Raw genomic sequence first — 25,164 nt, forward strand, 5'->3', positions numbered from 1 at the left:
ACCTTACAGTGAGCATCAATTTTGTAATAATCGGTATAGTCATGGTTCAGTTTCTTCCAAATATCCTTGACATTGTTTTACCATTGGATGAACCACGACCACGTAAACCTATTATTATGGCGGAATATTTCGTTTTACATGATAAGTATTTTTATACTAAAATACTGCATGAAATCGTACTTATTGTAATATATACATCAATACTATTTGCGACGTCGTCACAATTGTTAGTATTTAGCTGTCACTCTTTTGGGATGTTCAAAATTACCAGGTACCGATTAAATTATATTGACAACTTAAAATCATAAATTAATCTTGAAAATATTTGCAGTCATCGAATAGAATATTCCATCGAGGATAGCGTACTACATGTACCAAATCCAGGAAAGAAAAGCGCAATTTACAGAAGAATAATGCATGTTGTAATTGCGCATCGTAGAGCTATGGAGTTGGTATCTTACTTATTTCTTTATAACTTCTTGTAATTAGAACATTTTCTCTTTAAAAAAAGCATTTCTTTTCATACTTATTTCTACCGCTTTTCTGTTCTCAATACTTTCAAATACACATATAATATTAAAATAATATTAAATATTAAAAAGAATGAATGTAAGAGATTCAAATCGATTGTACAGTTTAGTGCGTACACATGCCTTTATCTTGGGAATGTAACTTCTTTTTTCTCTTTTCGAGACAATATTTTAATTCCTACTTAAATGTAAAGATTTTATTATTTGTAAAGATTTTACTTTCTACTATTTCTATCATATGCATAATAATTTCTTTATTTAATAGTCTCTTTCTGTAATATTTTTATCGTTTTAAAGCTTTTGCAACATTATGATATCATCATTTAATATACCATATTGTATCATAACTATTGTCGGATTAATATCATTAAGCATCAATTTATATGGAGTAAGTAAAGCTTCAAATAATATGTACTATTACATGCAAATGTCTGTGTATTAATTAGACTGTCTGTGCTGTAATAATTCATTAAATTTAATTTACAATTACAATCTCATATGCGACAGTTTGTTGAAGCAGTAATAATATCAAAGAACATGGAAAACTTTACAATGTATTTTTTCACCACAACAGGCCATTTAGTTTATATGTTCGTAGCAAATTACATTGGACAGAAAGTTATCGATTACAATAACGAACTTTTCAAATTATCGTAAGTAATCAATCTTATTACTCAGTAATCAAAAATATTTTTTTAAATTATTATTTATAGCCCTTTAAATTAAAAAATTAAAAATTACTTTGCTAATCGTTATACACTGAATTTGTGAAAATAAAAGAATATATAATTCTTTTATTCTTCTCAAATAAGAAATGTAAATAAAACAATTAAGTAGTAATTAAAACAATAAAATTTCATCCATGAAATTCTCGCATGAAATTTGTTATTCATCTCAATATAAGTTTTTTTATATAATCTTATAGTCTTTTTCATAATACGATTTAATAAGATTTTTATCAAAGTAAGATTTTTCAGTCTTAATCAAATTTTTAGATATGATACATCATGGTACTTAATGCCTGTATCATCACAAAAATTAATTTTATTTTTAATGCAAAAAACTGGTAAAGAATTTTATTTCACGATTGGCTCTATGTTCATCGCAAAGTTGGAAAGTTTCGCCACAGTAAGAAATAAGAAAAATAGAAGAATGTAACAAAGTATAAGAATATATAAAAATAAGAATATATAATAAAATTAAATTTCTTTCCAGTTGTTAAATGCTGCGCTGTCTTATGTCGCTGTGATGTACAATTATATGTGTTAATTTATTTTCATTTATTTTTAATTATATATGATTCAATGGCTTTATATTCATAAAAAATTGATGAGTCGCATGTCATAAGATGTTTATAAGAATACAGATCTATTGTTAATACATGCAATTATCTTTTACCTAATTATAAAGTAATCCATAAATAAACTTTTATCTTCCCGTAGAAATATGCACATGATAATATATAAAAAGCAATTTATGTTAATAAATTGTTTTAAAAATATAGTTTTATAAGATCTTCAGAAAGAAGAAAAAGAACATAAGTTATAAATTTTTAATATTATACTTTTAATAAATATATATATATATATATATATATATATATATATATACTTAAATTTTTAAACAAAAATAAGATTGTAATTAAATTGTTATGTTGAGTTAAATTAATGAAACTTATACTTAAAAGACACATTATTTTTATCGAAATTTTTTATTTAAATCTGTATGATTTCTTATCAATTTGTATGATAATCTAATGATGATATTTAATGATAATTTGTATGATGTCTAAATATCTTCTCATTGTGAAATAAATAAAATGTGTATAAGAATTTCTATTTAAATTTATTGCCCTTTAGTCATTATTGCTTAATTTAAGTATATTTCGTTAAATTATTAATTAATGCATTTAATATTATTTTATCAAGATATACAATTAATCATGTGTTTTGTTTGCAAACATCAATAATCATTAAGAGATTTGGCTTAAATAAATCATTTTTAAACAAATAAATTTCTTTTGCATATGTACTCACACATATTTTCTTTATATTAAACGTAACATATGTTATATTTAATTTATTATCATATGTTATATACACATTGTATATACATATGTTATGTTTAATTAATATCGCATCATATTTTGTAATTTGATGTAAGACGAGGCATCTGATGTTTTTAAAGAAATTGCAATTGTTTAAAAAAAATATCATGATTGCATCTGCGCAAAAAAATTATTTACACTTAGGAAACATTACTTTTAATTATAAATTGAGGTAATTTAAAATAATATGCTTTTGCGAATATTATGCAAAATATCGCTGCAATATTAAAATAGTATATTATAGTTATTTTCTTATGACTGTTCTTTTATATCGATCGTTTGAAATTCACAAAATATTCAAGGGAGATAATACAATTTTTACTATAGATGCAATCGTGTCACAGTGTGTTCTCGTGTGAAATGTTTGTAATCGAGGAACGCTATTACAAGATTAATCGAGTAGTTCTTAAGACTCTTGGATTATGGCCTTATCAACAATCGTATTTCACACAAATACACAAAATTCTGTTTGCTAGTATTCTTTTAACATTTATTCTTCTTCAGGTATAAATGAGGATATTTCAAATTTTATGATATTATGGTGAAATGATATTTTTAAATATGCGTATTAATAGATACTTTTCTTTATTTTATTTGTATTTTATGTATATATATGTTATTACATCTTTTTTATCTAATAATACATAACATATGGCAATATTCTATTAGTCATTTTATTTAGGTTTTTTAAATAATATTTTTTATTTCTTATTGTGTAATGAAACTTATTTTATTGCATGTTAAATAAATGTATATCGAAATTCATCGAAATGTCATCGAGTCATCATTTGATAATACGAAAACAAATAATTTGCAATTTGTAATATATGTCTTAAATATTATTTCCAGTTGTTGGTATTTATTACAACGCAATACAATACGGAGCTTCTTTTCAACACTCTCTCATTCGTCTTAAGTTATCTTTTCGTCACTGTAAAATACTTTCTTTTTGTCATTCAGACAGACAATGTAAGTCCAAAAAGACAAAGACCGTTTATTTGAATGTTTTACGATATTTATGAAGTAAATTATATTCTAAATGCCGATAAGGAAAAATGGAATAAATAGGTGAAGCAATTACTGGACAAATTCGAGCTGATTGGAATTTATTCAAAACTAAATTGGAAATTGGAATTATAGAAAAATACACTTGCAATTGGAGACTATTTACAGTAATTATAATGGGTAAAAGAGAACACAAGTTATAATGATATATTTTATAATGATATACATATAAAATTCATTACTTTCATTTTTTTACTAACACAAACCAAAAAAACATTGATACTTTTTTTAAAATAATTTATTTTTAAATTAAATTTAAATTAGATTTAACATTTCTCAGTGTTTTGTTATTTTGCCATATTCCTTTTTGGAATACTTCAATATCTGCCACTGATTCTTAACATTATATTACCATTAAATGAATCACGGCCCTATCGGCCTGTGATCACACTCACAGGATATTTTATGAATCAAGATAAATATATTCATATTATATTGTAACATGAGCTTCTAGCCAGCTACGTAGGACTAACTACATTGTATTGGTGCAATAATTGTATTATATGTAACGCATATATGTATACTATTTAAAATTGCAAGGTAATATAAAATACATTTGGTATTCCTTGTTGAATACTTATTTTAATCATAATTTACATTAGTAAATTTATAGTTGTCGAATAGAAAATGCTATTGAGAAGAATGTGTTAGCAATTCCTAATCCTACAAAAAAATAACTACTTCACCGAAGGATTGTATATGCGATTATTATACATCAGAAAGCCCTAGAGTCAGTATTTTTATATTTTTATTATAAAATATGTAAAATATTTTATTTTTTGTCATTTCTTATTTATTACATCTAAGTTTATTTAATTGTCAATTTAATATTAAATGTTTAATGTTAAATAATTATTGCATGTTTAATATTAAATAATTATTAGAATATCTTTGTATTAAACATGATCCAAATCACAAATTAAAATTGGAATTAATCACATTCAAAAATTAAACATATATTAAATATTTGCAATTTTATAATTTATTTTATATATATTACTTAATATTACTTTTATAATATTTATAATATAACTTTTATATACTTAATATTACTTTTTAAATCGATAGTGCTTAGTTTCTGAAATATTATGAAAAGTTGGAAAAGAAAAATTAAATTAAAAAAAACACTATTAAAGATTTAATATGATTTTCATACCAATTATTGATATTTACACTATTTATAAATTGTCTATATTATAGAAATAAACTTCAAACTACTTTTTCAATTTTCTTTTATTTTGCTTTTTTTTATTTTCTTTCGATACAGCTTTCTTTTAAATATTTCTGTGTGCTGACATCAGCATCATGAAGGCAATGTTGATATCTGCCTTATTACTACAGATATAGTTCTTTTTAATTAATGATATTTATTGCTTCAAATAACAAAAGAAACACATAACTATTGTTAAATGTTACTGTTACTAAACAAGTCGCAATTTGAATAATTTTAATTCTGTAGAAGACTGTTTTGTTTATTCCCCGCACTTCATTATTAAAATTTTTATTTGCATTTAAAATGAATTCACTCAGACATTTTGCAGTATCTTATTAATAAATAAAAAAATAACCAAAAAAATCATTGCTATCAGAATGTATATAAGCACAGAAAATAGCAGATCACAATTATATAAAGCTTACATAATTATATAGAGCTATATTTTATCTCCATACATTATTCGAAATTATTAAATATAATTTATACAATTTTTAGAATTTTGAGAAATGTATCATTTTATGATTAGATGCAGATTGAAAAATTCTGAAAAATTTTACACTTTTGAAAACTTTAATAAAAGAAATCAATTTTTTATCTTCTAATTCTCTAACAACATGTACTCGTAAAATGCTGAATCATATATCGACAACGTTAAAAACGATTAGAATATTTTGTACATTTTTCACGTGTGTTTTTCACCGTAATAGTTATCAAAAACAAACATGTGTTAAAGCATGTCTTATGCATTATTTAGATTAATATAGTAATATTAGATAATATTTAGATATAGTAATAGATTTAATATTTATCTCTTAAAGGTTTAATGATTTAATGGTATCTAATTTTACCATACCGTATGCTATTCTGATTACGATTGGTATCTGTTCTTTAAGTCTTAATCTTTTTCAAGTAAGTAAGTAGTCTTTTTCTTCTCCATTTAATTATAAACCTTTCATATACTATTCCGCATTATAGTTCCTCCAATTAATAACATTAAATAATTTTGAGAAAGCATTCATAGTTGCTTTGTTAATACTTATTCATTTGATGTATTTGTTTGCTGGTAATTACTGCGGACAAATAATAATCAATCATGGAGTAAAATTGTTTCAAGCCACGTGAGTATTGTGTTTCTAATATCTCATATTCATATAAACATATATGAGTCATAGCGATTAAATCCATGTTAAGTCCATGTTTAGTAAACTTATTTTTTACATTTTATTTATATTTACTATTCTGATACTTAAAAATATATCGCTAATTTAATTGATATCAATTAGATCTTTTTAATTTTTTTTATTATTAATTTACAATTTAAATTTATTTTTAAAAATTATAGTTACAATGGATTATGGTATGCAGCACCATTGCATACGCAGAAATTGTTATTATTTATAATGCAAAAAGGAAGAATAAATATTACTTTAACATGTTGCAGCATATTTGTCGCATCCTTGGATGGATTTGCTACAGTAAAATTAAAATTTCTTTAACAGAAAAAAGTCAAACTGTTATGTGTATTTAATATGTACAATTCCCTTTTTAGCTTACGAGTATGGCAATATCATATTTTATGGTGATTTATTCTACATATAATAAATAAGGAAAAATTAATTACTAATTGATAATTAATTTTTAAACATCAAGTTTAAATAATTATGCAACACATATACATGAAAAATTTACATTGAACATATTATGTACATTTTTGTATTTTTAACATCTTGTATGCATTATTAATAAAGATATTATAAATAGATAATTTGTTAAAGAGAAGAAAGATATTTGGTCGAATTTAGCAATATAAATGAAATATTATTAAATAAATAAAAAGCCTAACTTATTATTTGTTGTTGCCATTGCAATATCTATTATATATTCTCTATATTACTTATAGAAATATGTTGATTATAATTATATTATTATAAATATAAAATATAGATGTAAAATATAATAATTTAAAATATGTATTTTAATCTATATAATTGTATACTTTAAGAAAATATACAATGTAATTTTATTATATATATATTTATTATATATTATATATATATATTATATATTATATATATATATTATATATGATATATTGAGTAAGTATATTTAACTAATAGACAATTATATAATTTAACATATCTCTCTTTTATTACATATATAATTATATATTTCTTTCACTTTTTCCTTTGTTTATACAAATATAATGTAATTGAAAAGTACCCGTAATGTATTTTCAAAATAAAGGGGGCAGTATATAACAAATAAATTATTAAAATTCTGTTAAATTTTGAATAAACTATTCGTTATTTCATGATTAGATATTCATTTTCAGTGTCAATGTTTAACGGTTGAGAAGAGACTGATGTGTTTGTTCGATCATCACAAAACGTACTCGCTACTGCGCATGTGTGAAATACACGTAATAATATGAAATATGTTTTAAAATAAATAAAGAAAGTCTTGCAGCAATTTAGATAATTTATATTTTCTTCTTAATCTTTTTTTTCTTCTATCTATCTTTTTCTTCTTCTAGTCTATACGAAAAATATTGATGTAACTATTATAATTTTTTTTTTAAATGATTTCAAAGCATATTATATATCTATTACAGCGAGTATCAATTATTTAAAAAAACATACTTCATCATTTATCTCATTTCTCAAACAATTTATGGGAAACCCTAGTGATATTATATATAATATGTGCTCCAATATTTCGCTTTTTATTTGCATTTTGTCTTTAGTGCAAGATGCATCTAATCGAAGAACATTATTATACAATTAATAAAATCTTTTTAAAAGTATTGGGTATTTGGCCTCATGATAGATCACAATTGGTATTTTTGCAACCAATGCTGATTATGATTTTAACTATATCATATGTTATTCTGCAGGTAATTATTCATATATCTATAACAATTTAATTTGTTTATAATTAATCTTATAATATCTCCAGAAAATTTATTTTGTTTCAATAATTTTTTAAAGTATTAATGATATCATTAAAATTTAAGTTATAATATACAAGTAATATTTTAAAATTGTTTTCTAATTGTTGCAGTGAACATGACGTAATTTTATTATTATATTTTTGACATAATTGCTGTATTTATTAATTTCAGTTATCAGTTTTCATTACAACAAGATATGATATGGTCCTCTTCATTAAAACAATGTCGCTTGCTTTTCCTTCTATAATAATTACGCTGAAATATTGTATTTTTATTTTTAAATCAAAAACTGTGAGTTACTTCTCGGTTTATTTATACAAGGAGCTATTATAGGTTTCATTTGTGTTAATACAATTAAATCTATTGGTTAAATAAATATTTAAATTATAGGTAAGAATTCTGCATCATCATATTCAAGACGATTGGAAAATGATGCAAAGTAAATTAGAAAACGATATCATACAAAAATATGCTCATAACTGCCAAGTTTACATAATCTTTATCTATTGTAAAACAATATTGTTTTATTAATCTCTATTTTATATTTATCTATAATATGTTTTAAAAATAGTATTTGTCAGTAATTATGATATTTAAATTACATTTTACATAATATTTCTCATGTTATAAGATTAAATTATGTATTTAATTATAATATATTTATCAAGTTTATCTTTACAGTGTCCTGTTCTTTTTTAATGTTCATTGTAATTATTATTCAATTTCTTCCGGTTATTCTTGGCTTTGTTTTACATTGGACGAACCTCGACTACGCAAAACTCTTATTACAATGAAATATTTTATCTGTCAGGATAATTACTTCTATATTAGAGTATTCCATGAAATTACTATCATTATTATTGTTAATGATGTTAGTTATGGCAACGTAGCTGTTATTATTAACATATCATTCTTATGGAATGTTTAAAATTACCAGGTAACGAATGATTTATATTAGCAATAATCTTGATTTGAAATTATTGAATTTGGAATTACTGCCATCGAATCAAGCATTCAATCGACGATAGTATGTTATATCAAATCGTGAAAAAGAACGCACAATTTGCAAGAAGATTCTTCATATTGTAATTGTACACAATAAAACTATACAGTTAGTGTATTATATTTTTTCTTAATCTTTCTCTCTTTCTTTCTCTCTCTCTCTCTCTCTCTCTCTCTCTCTCTCTCTCTCTCTCTCTCTCTCTCTCTCTCTCTCTCTCTCTCATTTCTTATAACATTCTTTTAAAATGTTAAAGTCTTTATTAGCTTTTACATTTCGAGAATATATAATATATAATTCTTTTTTTTTTAAACATCTTAATTTTTGTTTAAGCAAGAAATAATTTCATAAAAATTCCTCAAATTCCTATTATTTGCTAATAATTATTTATAATTAATAATTTCATTATATAAAAGATTCCTATAAATTTAACTTTTCTTTATATTTAAAGGTTCTGTGATATTTTAATATCATTATTGAATATATACTGCTTCATTGTCATCGTTGGAGTATTTTCATTAAGTGTCAATTTATTTAGAGTAAATATAATTTGTATCGTCTACTTTTTAATTATAAGCTAATATATATGATATATATCTTGCCAAATATAAATTTACTTCATTCAATTAAATTATGATCTTTAATAAACTAGTCTGTTCAAACAATAACGGTATCAAGAAACATGGATGAGATATTAATATCCTTTTTTAGGTCATCTAATTTATATGTATATAGCAAATTATATAGGCCAGAAGGTTATTGATTGTAATAACGAAATGTTTAAATTAGTGTAAGTATTACTAATGCTATAACTAATGCTTATATGCAATCATGACAATCAAAGATCGAATATATAGAAGTTTTATAAACATTCGAATCCTAAAATCCTTCGAATCCAAAATCTCGCGTTTATTAATTTGTATATAAAAATATTTTTATTGGTACTAATTTTTTCATTTTTGTATTATATAAAATTATTATTCACATTTAAACAAAAATGTATATATCTTTGAACAGAAAGATTCTATTTATATTGTATATTGTAAAATTGTTTTCTGATTTAAATAAATTGAAATAAATTTGCGGAATTCTATGGAAATCTTTTTCCATAATTTTTTTAAGCTATCTCAAGATAACTTCTTTTTTATCTTTATTTTTAGATATGGTACATCGTGGTATATAATGCTTGTCACATCACAAAAACTGCTTTTATTTTTAATGAATAGAATGAGCAAAGACTTTTACTACATTGGTTTTATTTGTGGCAAAGATAGAAAATTTTGCTAAACTGTACATTAAATGTTCTTTTTAGCTTGTTAATACTGCGCTGTCCTATATTGCTGTGATGTATTCAATTCAATCATGAGAATGAAAATGATAATTTAACATGCAATCAATAAATAAATATTTACCTTTCCGTGATTAAATATAAAAGTATAAAGAAATATTGCATTTTTTTATAAGATGTTGATCACGTACGATTTTATTAGAAGAATATCAGTTTTTACGTAATTGTAATTTAAATAATATTTATTTTATAATATGTGATTTTTATATATATATATATATATATATATATATATATATATATAAAATAATCATATAACAAATTATTTATGTAATGCTACTAAAATATATTAAAAATGTTATTCTAATTTATATTTAAAGCTCTTTGTTCAAAATTATATATGCACTACTGCTTATTTGTTATAACATTATTTATAATAATGATCACTAAATATGCTTTTTGTGATATAAGAGAAATAATATATATTCTGAAAAAATTCTGTATAAAAATCCTTTCTTCTTGACTCTTATCATTAATTAGAAAATATCAAATTATTAAATAAGATGTTTAAAATAAGATATATTATATTATATTATATATTATATTTTCTAATTACAATATTATTATTAAAAATTATTTGCACTATTATTATATTTCTATGAGAGCAAAGTTTCAGTTTCTTTTCCTTCAATATAATATGTATTCGCAGTATATATAGTTCTTATTTTTTATCCATAAAGATATTTAAAAAAAAATAATTTGTTTATAAATCAAATTATGAAAATTAATTATTTGCAAAAGTAGCATTATTGAATATGTTATTTCTATTAAATTATATTATTTATATTTTATGTGAATATTATTGTACTATACTATATTTTACTTTCATATACAAGATATCTTTAAATTTACAATTCAAAATATTATTGCGATTAGTTTTTTAAATATACAATGGATCAGTTACAGGTGTTTAAATTAATCACTTGTATATCAGATACAGATGTTTAAATTAATCACTTGTAATTGCGCGTACAATATTAATGACCGTACTTGAAACTATTTACTAAATAGTCTGTGATTGGGCAGTTTTAAATTTTGTATCTCAAAAAATACTACTTTTGAAAAAATATCAAATAAATTTTTTTATTTAACTTTTCATAAATTTTTTTATTATATTTTTCTTATTATATTTTAAGTTGCAAATTTCCAGAACATCATACATTATTATTACGATTGAACGGTGATCCATCGATTTTGCTGCCCCCCGAATATTGATTTTTGAACAGAAGATCATTCTTTCTTATTGTTTGACAGACTTCGGTTGCAAGAGAGCCGCGGAGCAGCTATGATAGAAATGAACATTTTTGCTATTTTCTTGTTTACTTGCTTTGTAAATAAAGTTCGTTGCTTTTGCTAATAATTCTTGCTCATTTTGCGAATAAGTATGTGAATTATGCACGCGAGAGCTTGCCGTGAACGTAACAATATAAATGCTTATATACATACAAATAATAATGTTAAAAAATTTATATTATTATTATAAGATGAAATCATAAATTAAAAAATTAGAAACTTAAAATTTTTTAAATTAATTATATATGTTAAATTTTTGTTTTTGTTTTTTATATTTAGATGATTACAATAATTTAATTTAATTGTGATAATTTGTTATTTAAAACGCGTGTAACGAAGTATATATTGCATTAATTTAATCTAATTAGATCTAATTTAATCTAATTTAAAATTATATTAGTAATATAATAAAATAAATAGAAAACAGAAACAGAAAACAGAAAACAGAATAGCATATTTTGCATTTAAATGGACAGAATCCTGATTGAAGCAAGTTTTATATGAATTAAGTATCAAAACTGATTTTAGTTCTTCATTTATATAAAATTATATTATAATTAACGTTGCTTCCAATAATCAATAAAAAAAGGTTTAAATAAAAACGTTAAAAAACACATAATCGTGAATTATATTCTCTTCACACACTGATCTTCTATAATTACCTTAATCTTCTTTATTTAATTGCATTAATATAAAATTGCGCACTAGTGTACATTATTAACACATGAAAAGAACTGAAAAGTCTTAAACGGAAAAAGTAATAGCAAGCATGACACTTCATCTAACAATGAAGATATACAATACTTTTATTACGATTACTGCGCGTGCGTTGCTTATTGATAATTCTTCCTTGGTATATTTTGCTAAGAAAATAATGCATACGTTTTGTCTATAGCTGCAATCATCCCTATTTATGTAATATTACAAGATTACTAAAATTTGCACCCTTATGCTCTACCTTAAATACATAAAATGATATATTACGTTTCATCATCCCGCAACTGCATTTGAATTTCTTTCTACATATATAAAATTAACACAATGTTTAATAGATAGTAATATTCAAAGAAATAAAATTAAACAGTAGATAAAACTCTCTGAGTTTGCATCACACAAACAGTTTTATACAAGATGCACGCCATTGGAGAGTATTATTATAAAATTAATCGTATTCTTCTTCTAATGATTGGTATATGGCCCTATCAAACATCAATATTCTCAAAAATACAAAAATTATTCGTTGTTATTATTTTGGCAAGCATAATTTGTATTGAGGTACGATTAGAAAAATATTTTTATGTTCTCAATTATTAGATTGAATTTTCTAGTATTTTGATTAATTGTAACTTTCTATATGATCGTGAAATTAATTTCTATTTTTTACAACTTGTATTTCTAAATATCTATTACTATAACTGAGACATTGCAGTTAGCTGCATTTATCACACATGAAGTTAACTCAATTTTTTTTATCGAAATTATATCATATACATTTCCTACTCTTGTGGCTATATTAAAGTACTACATCTTTTACATTAGAACAGAAATTGTAAGTCTTATTAAGTTTTATAATAATTTATTTAAAATAAAATCAATTTGGGGAAAATGTTACCTAATTTTTTTTATAATTTTTGTGAGTAAGAATTATATCTTTAAATAATTATAATTAAACACTTTTTTATGTTATTTGTTATTATTGAGTGTAAAAAAGAAAGAGAGGTACCGATTTTCCAGATTGATGGTATGAATTGGAGAATGAAAACAATCTGATCATAATTCATGATGAGTACTAAAATTATTTATTATTTATTATTTAAGTATATTAGATATCTTTTTCTTAAATATTCGACAGATAAAACGACTATTCGAACGTATTCAGGCCGATTGGAATTTATTACAGGATGAGCATGAACGTGAAATAATAGCATCATACGCCGAATACGGAAGGTTAATTACTATCTTTTCAACAAGTAAGAAAAATATTATCACATAATTATTTACTACACATAATAATCTTTAAAATTATATATTGCTATTTATTTATAAATATTTTATCGATATACAAACTCTCTTGGTAAATTTTAGACATTTCTTTGTAAATTATTTACATATTTCCTATTTAAAGTAATATCTTCTTTAATTACATGATAAAGATATAATTGTATAAAGCTGTATGTGATTTATTTTACTTATTATTTTATATTATTATGTTTAGTTTATATCTCGATAACCCATACAAAAAATAATTTTAATTATTTTTGTATACATTCTAGTTTTTTGCTGCTGTATTTTAATTGTGTATGTGACATCGCCAATGACGCTTTACATTTTGAATGTTTACTTATCTAACCATACTTGCAACTATACTTATTCACAACTTATATATATTCCAATGGAATACTCCGTTGATCGAGAAAAATATCTTTATGTTATATTACCTCATTTTATTGTATACGCATGTATTGTATTACTAATAATTATAGCTATTGCTACATTCATATATTTACATATAAAACACGTTTGTGGTTTATTAAAAATTGCCAGGTAAGTAATGAATTTTACAACTAGTCATTGGATAATATTTAAAAATTTATAGCTACCGAATGGAACGTGTAATGGATATGGAAAACATGCAACAAATTTCTCCGTTAAAAAGAGAACATATTATGTGTGTAAGAATAATGCGAGCTGTAAATATCCAGCAAAAAGCAATGAAGTTTGTATTTAACATGAGCTAGTGTGCTATGCAAATGCTATTTTACCTTGTGCCATTTAAAAACTGTTTAAAATTATGTTAAGGTTTAATTAAAATTGAGAAAAACAAATACACAGAAATTATATTCTTTTCATTTTTTCTTTCTTACATAAAGATATTATTACTTAGAGAAATTATTTCAATTTTGAAGGTTTATGGATCACTTCAATTCTTGTTTCGGAATAATGTTTTTTATTCTTATCATATTAGGCGCGATTAGCGTAAGCGTTTCGATGTTTCGAGTAAGTAGCATATAAAATATTGTGCTTAGAAATATGTTTTCTAAATATTAAGTTACTTTTTAAGTAAAACTTTGATTGATGTTCCAGCTTCTTCTAATTTTACAAACTTCTTCTAATGATTTGTGCGAATCTTTTATAATCTTATCAGTATTAATCGGACACTTCTTATATTTATTTCTCTTGAATAATGCAGGGCAAGAATTTTTGGATCACTGTAGCAATGTATGTCTTGCAACGTAAGTTTTAATTAACATCAAACGTAATTATAATACAGAAAAAAATATGATTGCAAGAACTTATTTTTATATAGTTTTATATAATTAGGTGTTGATGAGTAATGAAATTTCATAATTATTTTAATTAATTTAAGTAATTATTATTTTAAGTAATTTTTAATGTTAAATAAATTTTTTTAATTTACAATTCAGTATATTATTACTTATTATTTAAAGTTATGTTTAATTATGTATAATAATATCTAGCTTATAAAAATTTATAGATATAATTCGATATGGTACATAGCGCCACTTCGAATTCAGAAATTAATATTGTTTCTACTACAATATAATACGAAAAATTTTACTATCATCTTTGGCGGTTTTTTTGTCACTTCACTAGAAGGTTTTACTACGGTAATTGTGTAGCTACTATAAATTAATATTCTAAAATAATTTTCTGAGAATATACAAACGCAAATAAAAAAAATGCATTTTTTAGATACTAAGTACATCTTTATCCTATTTTATGGTACTCTACTCTACACAATTAAACGATGAAAAAATGAAGAACTAAACCTCTTGAAATTTTATCATTAAAAGAGAAGTAGCAAAACTTAAATCATATTGAAATCATAAGGTACTTTGATCAATATTCGCAATATATTAACATTGCTAGAATTGGATTTTTTATATTAGATTTGAATGTTGTGCTAAATTTTTAAGACTAACGAAAACATAAAAACTAAACGTGTAAAAAATAAAAGTCTTTTATAAACTACGAAAAAAGTTTAATACATATGATAAAAATAATCATTTAGTTAAAAATTATTTTTTAATTAAAACAATTCTTAATCAAATATATTACGATAGAAGAAATCTTCCTAAATGTGTTCATATTTTTTAATATAGAAATCCAATTCTGAAGTTATTTTTTTATTTGATACGTATAGAACAAGGCATAATTTTATATATATATATATATATATATATATATATATATATATATATATGTATAAAATTCTCAACTTTTTAGCACTTTTTAATAACAAATTACGTCTGCAATGAAATGCGTCTTTCTCTTTATCTTTTTGTATATTAATAAATGACATATTACATTGAAAATTCCTTTCATTATCAATATTTCACTAATATAAGTTATTACACAAAGTTATTACACTATTTATAATATTGAAGATATTATAATCATTGCAATGAACTATTTAAAAGTTTTACCAGACAGAGATATGTAGCGTTTAACAACTGAAATCATACTAACGTTAAGTAATGTCAATTTAGCGGTAACTTTATACATTATAAAATTACCTTTTTTTTAAAAAAAGGTAAAAAAAGGGTGTCAAGTATAGTAGAATACTTCAAAATGTCTGATATCACTATAAAATTACCTTTTTTTTAAAAAAAGATAAAAAAAAGGGTGTCAAGTATAGTGGATATTGCCAATTCAAATGATTGTGAAAAATTTATATAAAAGATTTGATATCAATAATTGGCGCCAAGTTATAGTCTTACAAACATGAAGCTACAAGTCCATTTTAGTCAAATTATATATTTCAATCGTATAAAAGATTTGATAAACCACTGTTTTAAAAAAATAAAACTCAAGTAGTAGTTTCTTTAATTTAAAAATAATAAAAACCAAATTATATGTATATTTTTCTATCCATTAAAAACTTCTTTTTCTAACCCAAGTGATAGTAATTATTTAGCTTTAAAATATTTTTATATCACAAAATTTACTCAATTTACGTTTTTATTACAAAGAATTATAAAGTAACAGTATAAAATAAATGATAAAATTTTATTTAAATAAAAAAAATTTTTATGTAAAAACACTTGGCGCTGCTCATACCTCTAAAAAGAATATGAATAAAATGTGTGTGTGTGTGTGTGTGTGTGTGTGTGTGTGTGTGTGTGTGTGTGTGTGTGAGTTGGCAATATCCACTATACTTGACACCCTTTTTTTATCTTTTTTTAAAAAAAAGGTAATTTTATAGTGATATCAGACATTTTGAAGTATTCCACTATACTTGACACCCTTTTTTTACCTTTTTTTAAAAAAAAGGTAATTTTATAGTGTGTATATATATATATATATATATATATATATATATATATATATATACCTAATAAATAAACATGTAATCTTATTATTTCATATATTCTATATATATATATATGTATATATATATATATATATATATTGGAAGAAATAATAAATGAAAGAAATAATTAAATAATCATCCATGCAAAATAATCATCCGATCAAACAATGTGTATATATACACACATATATATTGTTATTAAATAGTTTAAGATCAATAGGAATTCAATCAACAATCAAGTTGGAAATTATCAAATATCAATCTTTAAATTCTTTGTAAATTTTGCAATTATATATATATATGTATGTAATTGTCTAATAATAAATAGTTGATTAGAAATATGATTCAAAATTATAATATATGTATAGTTCTCTAGATATGTTATTTTTTTAATTGACAAATTTTCATTTTTATTCGTTTTGGAACTGATTTTTCTAGAGTGACATAATAAGAGTATGTAGATAAGACTGAATAAAAGAATAATATCTTTGTTCTCTGATAAAATGAAAAATAGAACTTACCTGCAAAGTATAAACACAAACATGAATTACACTCCGAAATTATTACAAATTGTCAAACTCGCCGCGAACGTCAACGTCGTTGGCCACCACTCGGACGTGCAGAAAAAGAATAATAGTAGTATGCAATTTATTAATACTGCTATTGTTTCCTTTTTAATTTTAATATACGCGTATTTATTATTATATTGATACCCGAGAGGTCTAACCAAAAACACTACCGTGTTTACATCAATCAATTTTATCGACCCAGCGGATAAATCAGGCCGATAAATCAGGGTCACTGCAGGACCCAGCGAACATTGATTCGCTAGATTCTACAATAACCCTGACTTTAGTCTGATAATCCGCTGGGTCGATAAGATTAATAATGACATCTCGTGACAGACGATGCAGCCGTACAAAGGCGATGATAATGACGTTTCTTAAAGTAAAAATTTCCAAATCGGACTTTGTATAGCAATATCTCTGCTTGTAGGGCACGTAGCAGAAAAATAAAAATACTTTTATTATGCAAGTCGGACTCAAGCTATCGATCAAGCCTATTTAGAACTTGATCAGTATAGCCGTTATTGAGATTCGATAATTTCAGATGCTCGAACCTCGACGACTCGCGTAAAGTCACACGGCAGTGTTCTCGGTTGACTTGACATCCGAGACACTACCGTGTCTCCTGATGCGCTTGCGTCGATGGGAAACACACATATGATAAGACATGTGATAAAACATATGTAACGTTTATATGAAAGAAACATTTTGAGATAATTCCTTTCTAGAGATACAAATAGTGGTAATTGAATCAATTGATATTTGTATTGCAATATTACGAGATGAATATTAAATTGTATGTATATAACATATAATTATATTTTTTCTTAACCTTTCTCTCTTTCTCTCTCTCTCTCTCTCTCTCTCTCTCTCTCTCTCTCTCTCTCTCATTTCTTATAACATTCTTTTAAAATTAAAGTCTTTATTAGCTTTTATATTTCGAGGATATATAATTCTTTTTTTTAAACATTTTAATTTTTATTTAAGCAAGAAATAATTTCATGAAAATTCCTCAAATATTATTTGCTAATAATTATTTATAATAATTTCATTATATAAAAGATTCTTCTAAATTTAACTTTTCTTTATATTTAAAGGTTCTGTGATATTTTAATATCATCATTGAATATGCCATACTGCTTCATTGTCATTGTTTGAGTATTTTCATTAAATGTCAATTTATTTAGAGTAAATATAATTTGTATCGTCTATTTTTTAATTATAAGCTAATATATATAATTCTTGCCAAATATAAATTTACTCCAGCATTGTCATTCAGTTAAATTATGATCTTTAATAAACTAGTTCAAGCAATAACGGTATCAAGAAACATGGATGAGATATTAATATCTTTTTTTGGATCTAATTTATATGTATATAGCGAATTATATAGGCCAGAAGATTACCGATTGTAATAACGAAATGTTTAAATTAGTGTAAGTATTACTAATGCTATAACTAATATGCAATCATGACAATCAAAGATCGAATATTTAGGAGTTTTATAAATATTCGAATCCTACAAAATCTTGCGTTTATTAATTTGTATAAAAATATTTTTATTAGTACTAATGTTTTCATTTTTGTATTATATAAAATTATTATTCGCATTTAAACGAAAATGTATATATCTTTGAACAGAAAGATTTTATTTATATTGTATTAAAATTGTTTTCCGATTTAAATAAATTGAAATAAATTTGCGGAAGTCTATGGAAATTTTTTTCCATAATTTTTTTAAGCTGTCTCAAGATATCTTCTTTTTTATCTTTATTTTTAGATATGGTACATCGTGGTATCTAATGCCTATTACATCACAAAAACTGCTTTTATTTTTAATGAATAGAATGAGCAAAGATTTTTACTACACCATTGATTTTATATTTATGGCAAAGATAAAAAATTTTGCTATGGTAAGAAGCGCTAAGAATAAAAAAATAACAAAATTTTGCTAAACTGTATATTAAATGTTCTTTTTAGCTTGTTAATACTGCGCTGTCCTATATTGCTGTGATGTATTCAATTCAATCATGAGAATGAAAATGATAATTTAATATGCAATCAATAAATAAATATTTACCTTTCCGTGATTAAATATAAAAGTAAAACGAAATATTGCATTTTTTTTATAAGATGTTGATCACGTACGATTTTATTAAAAGAATATCAGTTTTTACGTAATTGTAATTTAAATAATATTTATTTTATAATATGAGATTTTTATATATATATATAAAATAATCATATAACAAATTATTTATGTAATGCTAGTAAAATATATTAAAAATGTTATTCTATTTTACATTTAAAGTTCTTTGTTCAAAATTATATATGAACTACTGCTTATTTGTTATAACATTATTTATAATAATGATCACTAAATATGCTTTTTGTGGTATAAGAGAAATAATATATATTATGAAAAAATTCTGTATAAAAATCCTTTCTTCTTGACTCTTATCATTAATTAGAAAATATCAAATTATTAAATAAGATGTTTAAAATAAGGTATATTATATTATATTATATATTATATTTTCTAATTACAATATTATTATTAAAAATTATTTGCACTATTATTATATTTCTATGGATTGAGAGCAAAGTTTCATAATTTCTTTTCCTTCAATATAATATGTATTCGCAATATATATAGTTCTTATTTTTTATCCATAAAGATATTTAAAAAAAAAAATTTGTTTATAAATCAAATTATGAAAATTAATTATTTGCAAAAGTAGCATTATTGAATATGTTATTTCTATTAAATTATATTATCTATATTTTATGTGAATATTATTGTACTATACTATATTTTACTTTCATATACAAGATATCTTTAAATTTACAATTCAAAATATTATTGCGATTAGTTTTTTAAATATACAATGGATCAGTTACAGGTGTTTAAATTAATCACTTGTATATCAGTTACAGATGTTTAAATTAATCACTTGTAATTGCGCGTACAATATTAATGACCGTACTTGAAACGATTTACTAAATAGTCTGTGATTGGGCAGTTTTAAATTTTGTATCTCAAAAAATACTACTTTTGAAAAAATATCAAATAAATTTTTTTACTTAACTTTTCATAATTTTTTTTATTATATTTTTCTTATTATATTTTAAGTTGCAAATTTCCAGAACATACATATTGTTATGATTGAACGGTGATCCATCGATTTTGCTGCTCCCCGAATATTGATTTTTGAACAGAAGATTATTCTCTCTTATTGTTTGACAAACTTCGGTTGCAAGAGAGCCGCGGAGCAGCTGTGATAGAAACGAACATTTTTGCTATTTTCTTGTTTACTTGCTTTGTAAATAAAGTTCGTTACTTTTGCTAATAATTCTTGTTCATTTTGCGAATAAGTGAATTATGCATGCGAGGGCTTGCCGTGAGCGTAACAATATAAATGCATACATACAAATAATAATGTTAAAAAATTTATATTATTATTATAAGATGAAATCATAAATTTAAAAAATTAGAAACTTAAAATTTTTTAAATTAATTATATATGTTAAATTTTTGTTTTTGTTTTTTTATATTCAGATGATTACAATAATTTAATTTAATTGTGATAATTTGTTATTATTTAAAACGCGTATAACCTAACGAAGAATATATTGCATTAATTTAATCTAATTAGATCTAATTAAATCTAATTTAAAATTATATTAGTAATATAATAAAATAAATACAGAAAACAGAATAGCATATTTTGCGTTTAAATGGGCAGAATCCTGATTGAAGCAAGTTTTACATGAATTAAGTATCAAAACTGATTTTAGTTCTTCATTTATATAAAATTATATTATAATTAACGTTGCTTGCAATAATTAATAAAAAAATGTTTAAATAAAAACGTTAAAAAACACATAATCGTGAATTATATTCTCACACTGATCTTCTATAATTACCTTAATTTTCTTTGTTTAATTGCATTAATATAAAATTGCGCACTAGTGTACATTATTACATGAAAAGAATTGAAAAATCTTAAACGGAAAAAGTAATAGCAAGCATGACACTCCATCTAACAATAAAGATATACAATACTTTTATTACGATTACTGCGCGTGCGTTGCTTATATATTAATAATTCTTTCTTGGTATATTTTTCTAAGAAAATAATGCATACGTTTTTGTCTATAGCTGCAATCATCCCTATTTATGTAATATTACAAGATTACTAAAATTTGCAACTTTATATTTTACCTTAAATACATAAAATGATATATTACATTTCATCATCAATTGCATTTGAATTTCTTTCTACATATATACAATTAACACAATGTTTAATAGATAGTAATATTCAAAGAAATAAAATTAAACAGTAGATAAAACTCTCTGAGTTTGCATTACACAAACAGTTTTATACAAGATGCACGCCATTGGAGAGTATTATTATAAAATTAATCGTATTCTTCTTCTAATGATTGGTATATGGCCCTATCAAACATCAATATTCTCAAAAATACAAAAATTATTCATTGTTATTATTTTGGCAAGCATAATTTGTATTGAGGTACGATTAAAAAAATATTTTTATGTTCTCAATTATTAGATTGAATTTTCTAGTATTTTGATTAATTATAACTTTCTATATGATCGTGAAATTAATTTCTATTTTTTACAACTTGTATTTCTAAATATGTATTACTATAACTGAGATATTGCAGTTAGCTGCATTTATTACACATGAAGTTAACATAATTATTTTTATCGAAATTATGTCATATACATTTCCTACTCTTGTGGCTATATTAAAGTACTACATCTTTTATATTAAAACAGAACTTGTAAGTCTTATTAAGTTTTTTAATAATTTATTTAGAATAAAAACAGTTTGGAGTAAATGTTATCTAATTTTTTTTATCATTTTTGTGAGTAAGAACTATATCTTTAAATAACTATAATTAAACATTTTTTTATGTTATTTGTTATTATTGAGTGTAAAAAGAAAAGAGAGGTACCGATTTTCCAGATTGATGGTATGAATTGGAGAATGAAAACAATCTGATCATAATTCATGATGAGTACTAAAATTATTTATTATTTATTATCTAAGTATATTAGATATCGTTTTCTTAAATATTCGGCAGATAAAACGACTATTCGAACGTATTCAGGCCGATTGGAATTTATTACAAGATGAGCATGAACGTGAAATAATAGCATCATACGCCGAATGTGGAAGGTTAATTACTATCTTTTTAACAAGTAAGAAAAATATTATCACATAATTATTTACTACACACAATAATCTTTAAAATTATATATTGTTATTTATTTATAAATATTTTATTGATATACAAACTCTCTTGGTAAATTTTAGATATTTCTTTGTAAATTATTTACATATTTCCTATTTAAAGAAATGTCTTCTTTAATTACATGATAAAGATATAATTGTATAAAGCTGTATGATTTATTTTACTTATTATTTTATATTATTATGTTTAGTTTATATATCTCGATAACCCTTACAAAAAATAATTTTAATTATTTTTGTATACATTCTAGTTTTTTGCTGCTGTATTTTAATTGTGTATGTGACATCGCCAATGATGCTTTATATTTTGAATGTTTACTTATCTAATCATACTTGCAACTATACTTATTCACAACTTATGTATATTCCAATGAAATATTCCGTTGATCGAGAAAAATATTTTTACGTTATATTACCTCATTTTATTGTATATGCATGTATTGCATTATTAATAATTATAGCTATTGCTACATTCATATATTTACATATAAAACACGTTTGTGGTTTATTAAAAATTGCCAGGTAAGTAATGAATTTTACAACTAGTCATTGGATAATATTTAAAAATTTATAGCTATCGAATGGAACGTGTAATGGATATTGAAAACATGCAACAAATTTCTCCGTTAAAAAGAGAACATATTATGTGTGTAAGAATAATGCGAGCTGTAAATATTCAGCAAAAAGCAATGAAGTTTGTATTTAATATGAGCTAGTGTGCTATGCAAACGCTATTTTACCTTGTGTTATTTAAAAACCGTTTAAAATTATGTTAAGATTTAATTAAAATTGAGAAAAACAAATAAATACACAGAAATTATGTTCTTTTCATTTTCTCTTTCTTATACAGAGATATTATTACTTACTTTGAAAAAAAAAATGATTAATTATTTCAATTTTGAAGGTTTATGGATCACTTCAATTCTTGTTTCGGAATAATGTTCTTTATTCTTATCATATTAGGCGTGATTAGTATAAGCGTTTGGATGTTTCGAGTAAGTACCATATAAAATATCGTGCTTAGAAATATGCTTTCTAAATATTAAGTTACTTTTTAAATAAAATTTTGATTTGTTCCAGCTTCTTCTTATTTTACAAACTTCTAATGATTTGTGCGAACTTTTTGTAATCTTATCAGGATTAATCGGATACTTCTTATATTCATTTCTCTTGAATAATGCAGGGCAAGAATTTTTGGATCACTGTAACAATGTATGTCTTGCAACGTAAGTTTTAAGTAACATCAAACGTAATTATAATATAGAAAAAAATATGACTGCAAGAACTTATTTTTATATAGTTTTATATAATTAGGTGTTGATGAGTAATGAAATTTCATAATTATTTTAATTATTTTAAATAATTATTATTTTAAGTAATTTTTAATGTTAAATAAATTTTTTAAAATTTATTATAGTTGAATATATTATTACTTATTGTTTAAAGTTATGTTTAATTATGTATAATAATATCTAGCCTATAAAAATTTATAGATATAATTCGATATGGTACATAGCGCCACTTCGAATTCAGAAATTAATATTGTTTTTACTACAATATGGCACGAAAAATTTTACTATCCTCTTCGGCGGTTTTTTTGTCAATTCACTAGAAGGTTTTACTACGGTAATTGTGTAGATAGACTATAAATTAATATTCTAAAATAATTTTCTGAGAGTATACAAACGCAGATAAAAAAAATGCATTTTTTAGATACTAAGTACATCTTTATCCTATTTTATGGTACTTTACTCTACACAATTAAACGATGAAAGAGTGAAGAAATAAACCTCTTGAAATTTTATCATTAAAAAAGAAATAGCGCAAAACTTAAATCATATTGAAATCATAAGGTATTTTGATCAATATTCGCAATATATTAACATTGCTAGAATTGGATTTTTTATAGTAGATGGAATGTTGTGCTAAATTTTTAAGACTAACGAAAACATAAAAACTAAAACGTGGTAAAAAATAAAAGTCTTTTATAAACTACGAAAAAAGTTTAACACATATGATAAAAATAATCATTTAGTTAAAAATTATTTTTTAATTAAAACAATTTTTAATCAAATATATTGTGATAGAAGAAACCTTCCTAAATGTGTAAATATTTTTTAATATAGAAATCCAATTCTGAATAGTTATTTTTTTATTTGATATATATAGAACAAGGCATAATTTTATATATATAAAATTCTCAACTTTTTAGCACTTTTCAATAACAAATTGTGTCTGCAATGAAATGCGACTTTCTCTTTATCTTTTTGTATATTAATAAATGACATATTACATTGAAAATTCCTTTCATTATCAATATTTCACTAATATAAGTTATTACACAAAACTATTTATAATATTTAAGATATTATAATCATTGCAATAAACTATTTAAAAGTTCTATAAGACCAAGATGTGTAGCGTTTAACAACTGAAATCATACTAACGTTAAGTCATGACAACTTAGCA

General features: G+C 23.0%; 2 protein-coding genes, 1 long non-coding RNA gene and 2 pseudogenes across 5 annotated transcripts in view; 4 read left to right on the top strand and 1 right to left on the bottom strand.

Annotated features, from left to right (window-relative positions):
- Positions 1 to 25,164, top strand: part of alpha-Man-Ia (alpha-Mannosidase class I a) — a 557,932-nt gene that overhangs the window by 407,464 nt on the left and 125,304 nt on the right. The gene's annotated exons all lie outside the window — the stretch shown is intronic.
- Positions 1 to 25,164, bottom strand: part of LOC112552243 (uncharacterized) — a 167,106-nt gene that overhangs the window by 112,135 nt on the left and 29,807 nt on the right. The window lies entirely within an intron of this gene.
- Positions 2,353 to 6,914, top strand: LOC148936524 (uncharacterized; annotated as a pseudogene).
- LOC148936525 (uncharacterized) lies at positions 7,041 to 8,752 on the top strand. Its single transcript, XM_089077710.1, has 3 exons — positions 7,041 to 7,811; positions 8,040 to 8,159; positions 8,259 to 8,752. The coding sequence occupies exons 1-3, from the start codon at positions 7,668 to 7,670 to the stop codon at positions 8,397 to 8,399; spliced, it is 405 nt and encodes a 134-aa protein (XP_088933836.1). The 5' UTR covers positions 7,041 to 7,667; the 3' UTR covers positions 8,400 to 8,752.
- On the top strand, positions 10,813 to 16,080 carry LOC148936526 (uncharacterized; annotated as a pseudogene).

Source organism: Pogonomyrmex barbatus, unplaced genomic scaffold, assembly GCF_055798465.1.
Source record: "Pogonomyrmex barbatus isolate J1 unplaced genomic scaffold, ASM5579846v1 scaffold20, whole genome shotgun sequence".
Taxonomy (NCBI): Eukaryota; Metazoa; Arthropoda; class Insecta; order Hymenoptera; family Formicidae; genus Pogonomyrmex; species Pogonomyrmex barbatus.

Coding starts and splice junctions, on each gene's coding strand:
- LOC148936525 (XM_089077710.1), top strand. CDS start 7,668: ATGCATCTAATCGAAGAACATTATTATACAATTAATAAAATCTTTTTA. Junction 7,812..8,039: donor TATCATATGTTATTCTGCAG/GTAATTATTCAT, acceptor TATTAATTTCAG/TTATCAGTTTTCATTACAAC. Junction 8,160..8,258: donor TTATTTTTAAATCAAAAACT/GTGAGTTACTTC, acceptor TTTAAATTATAG/GTAAGAATTCTGCATCATCA.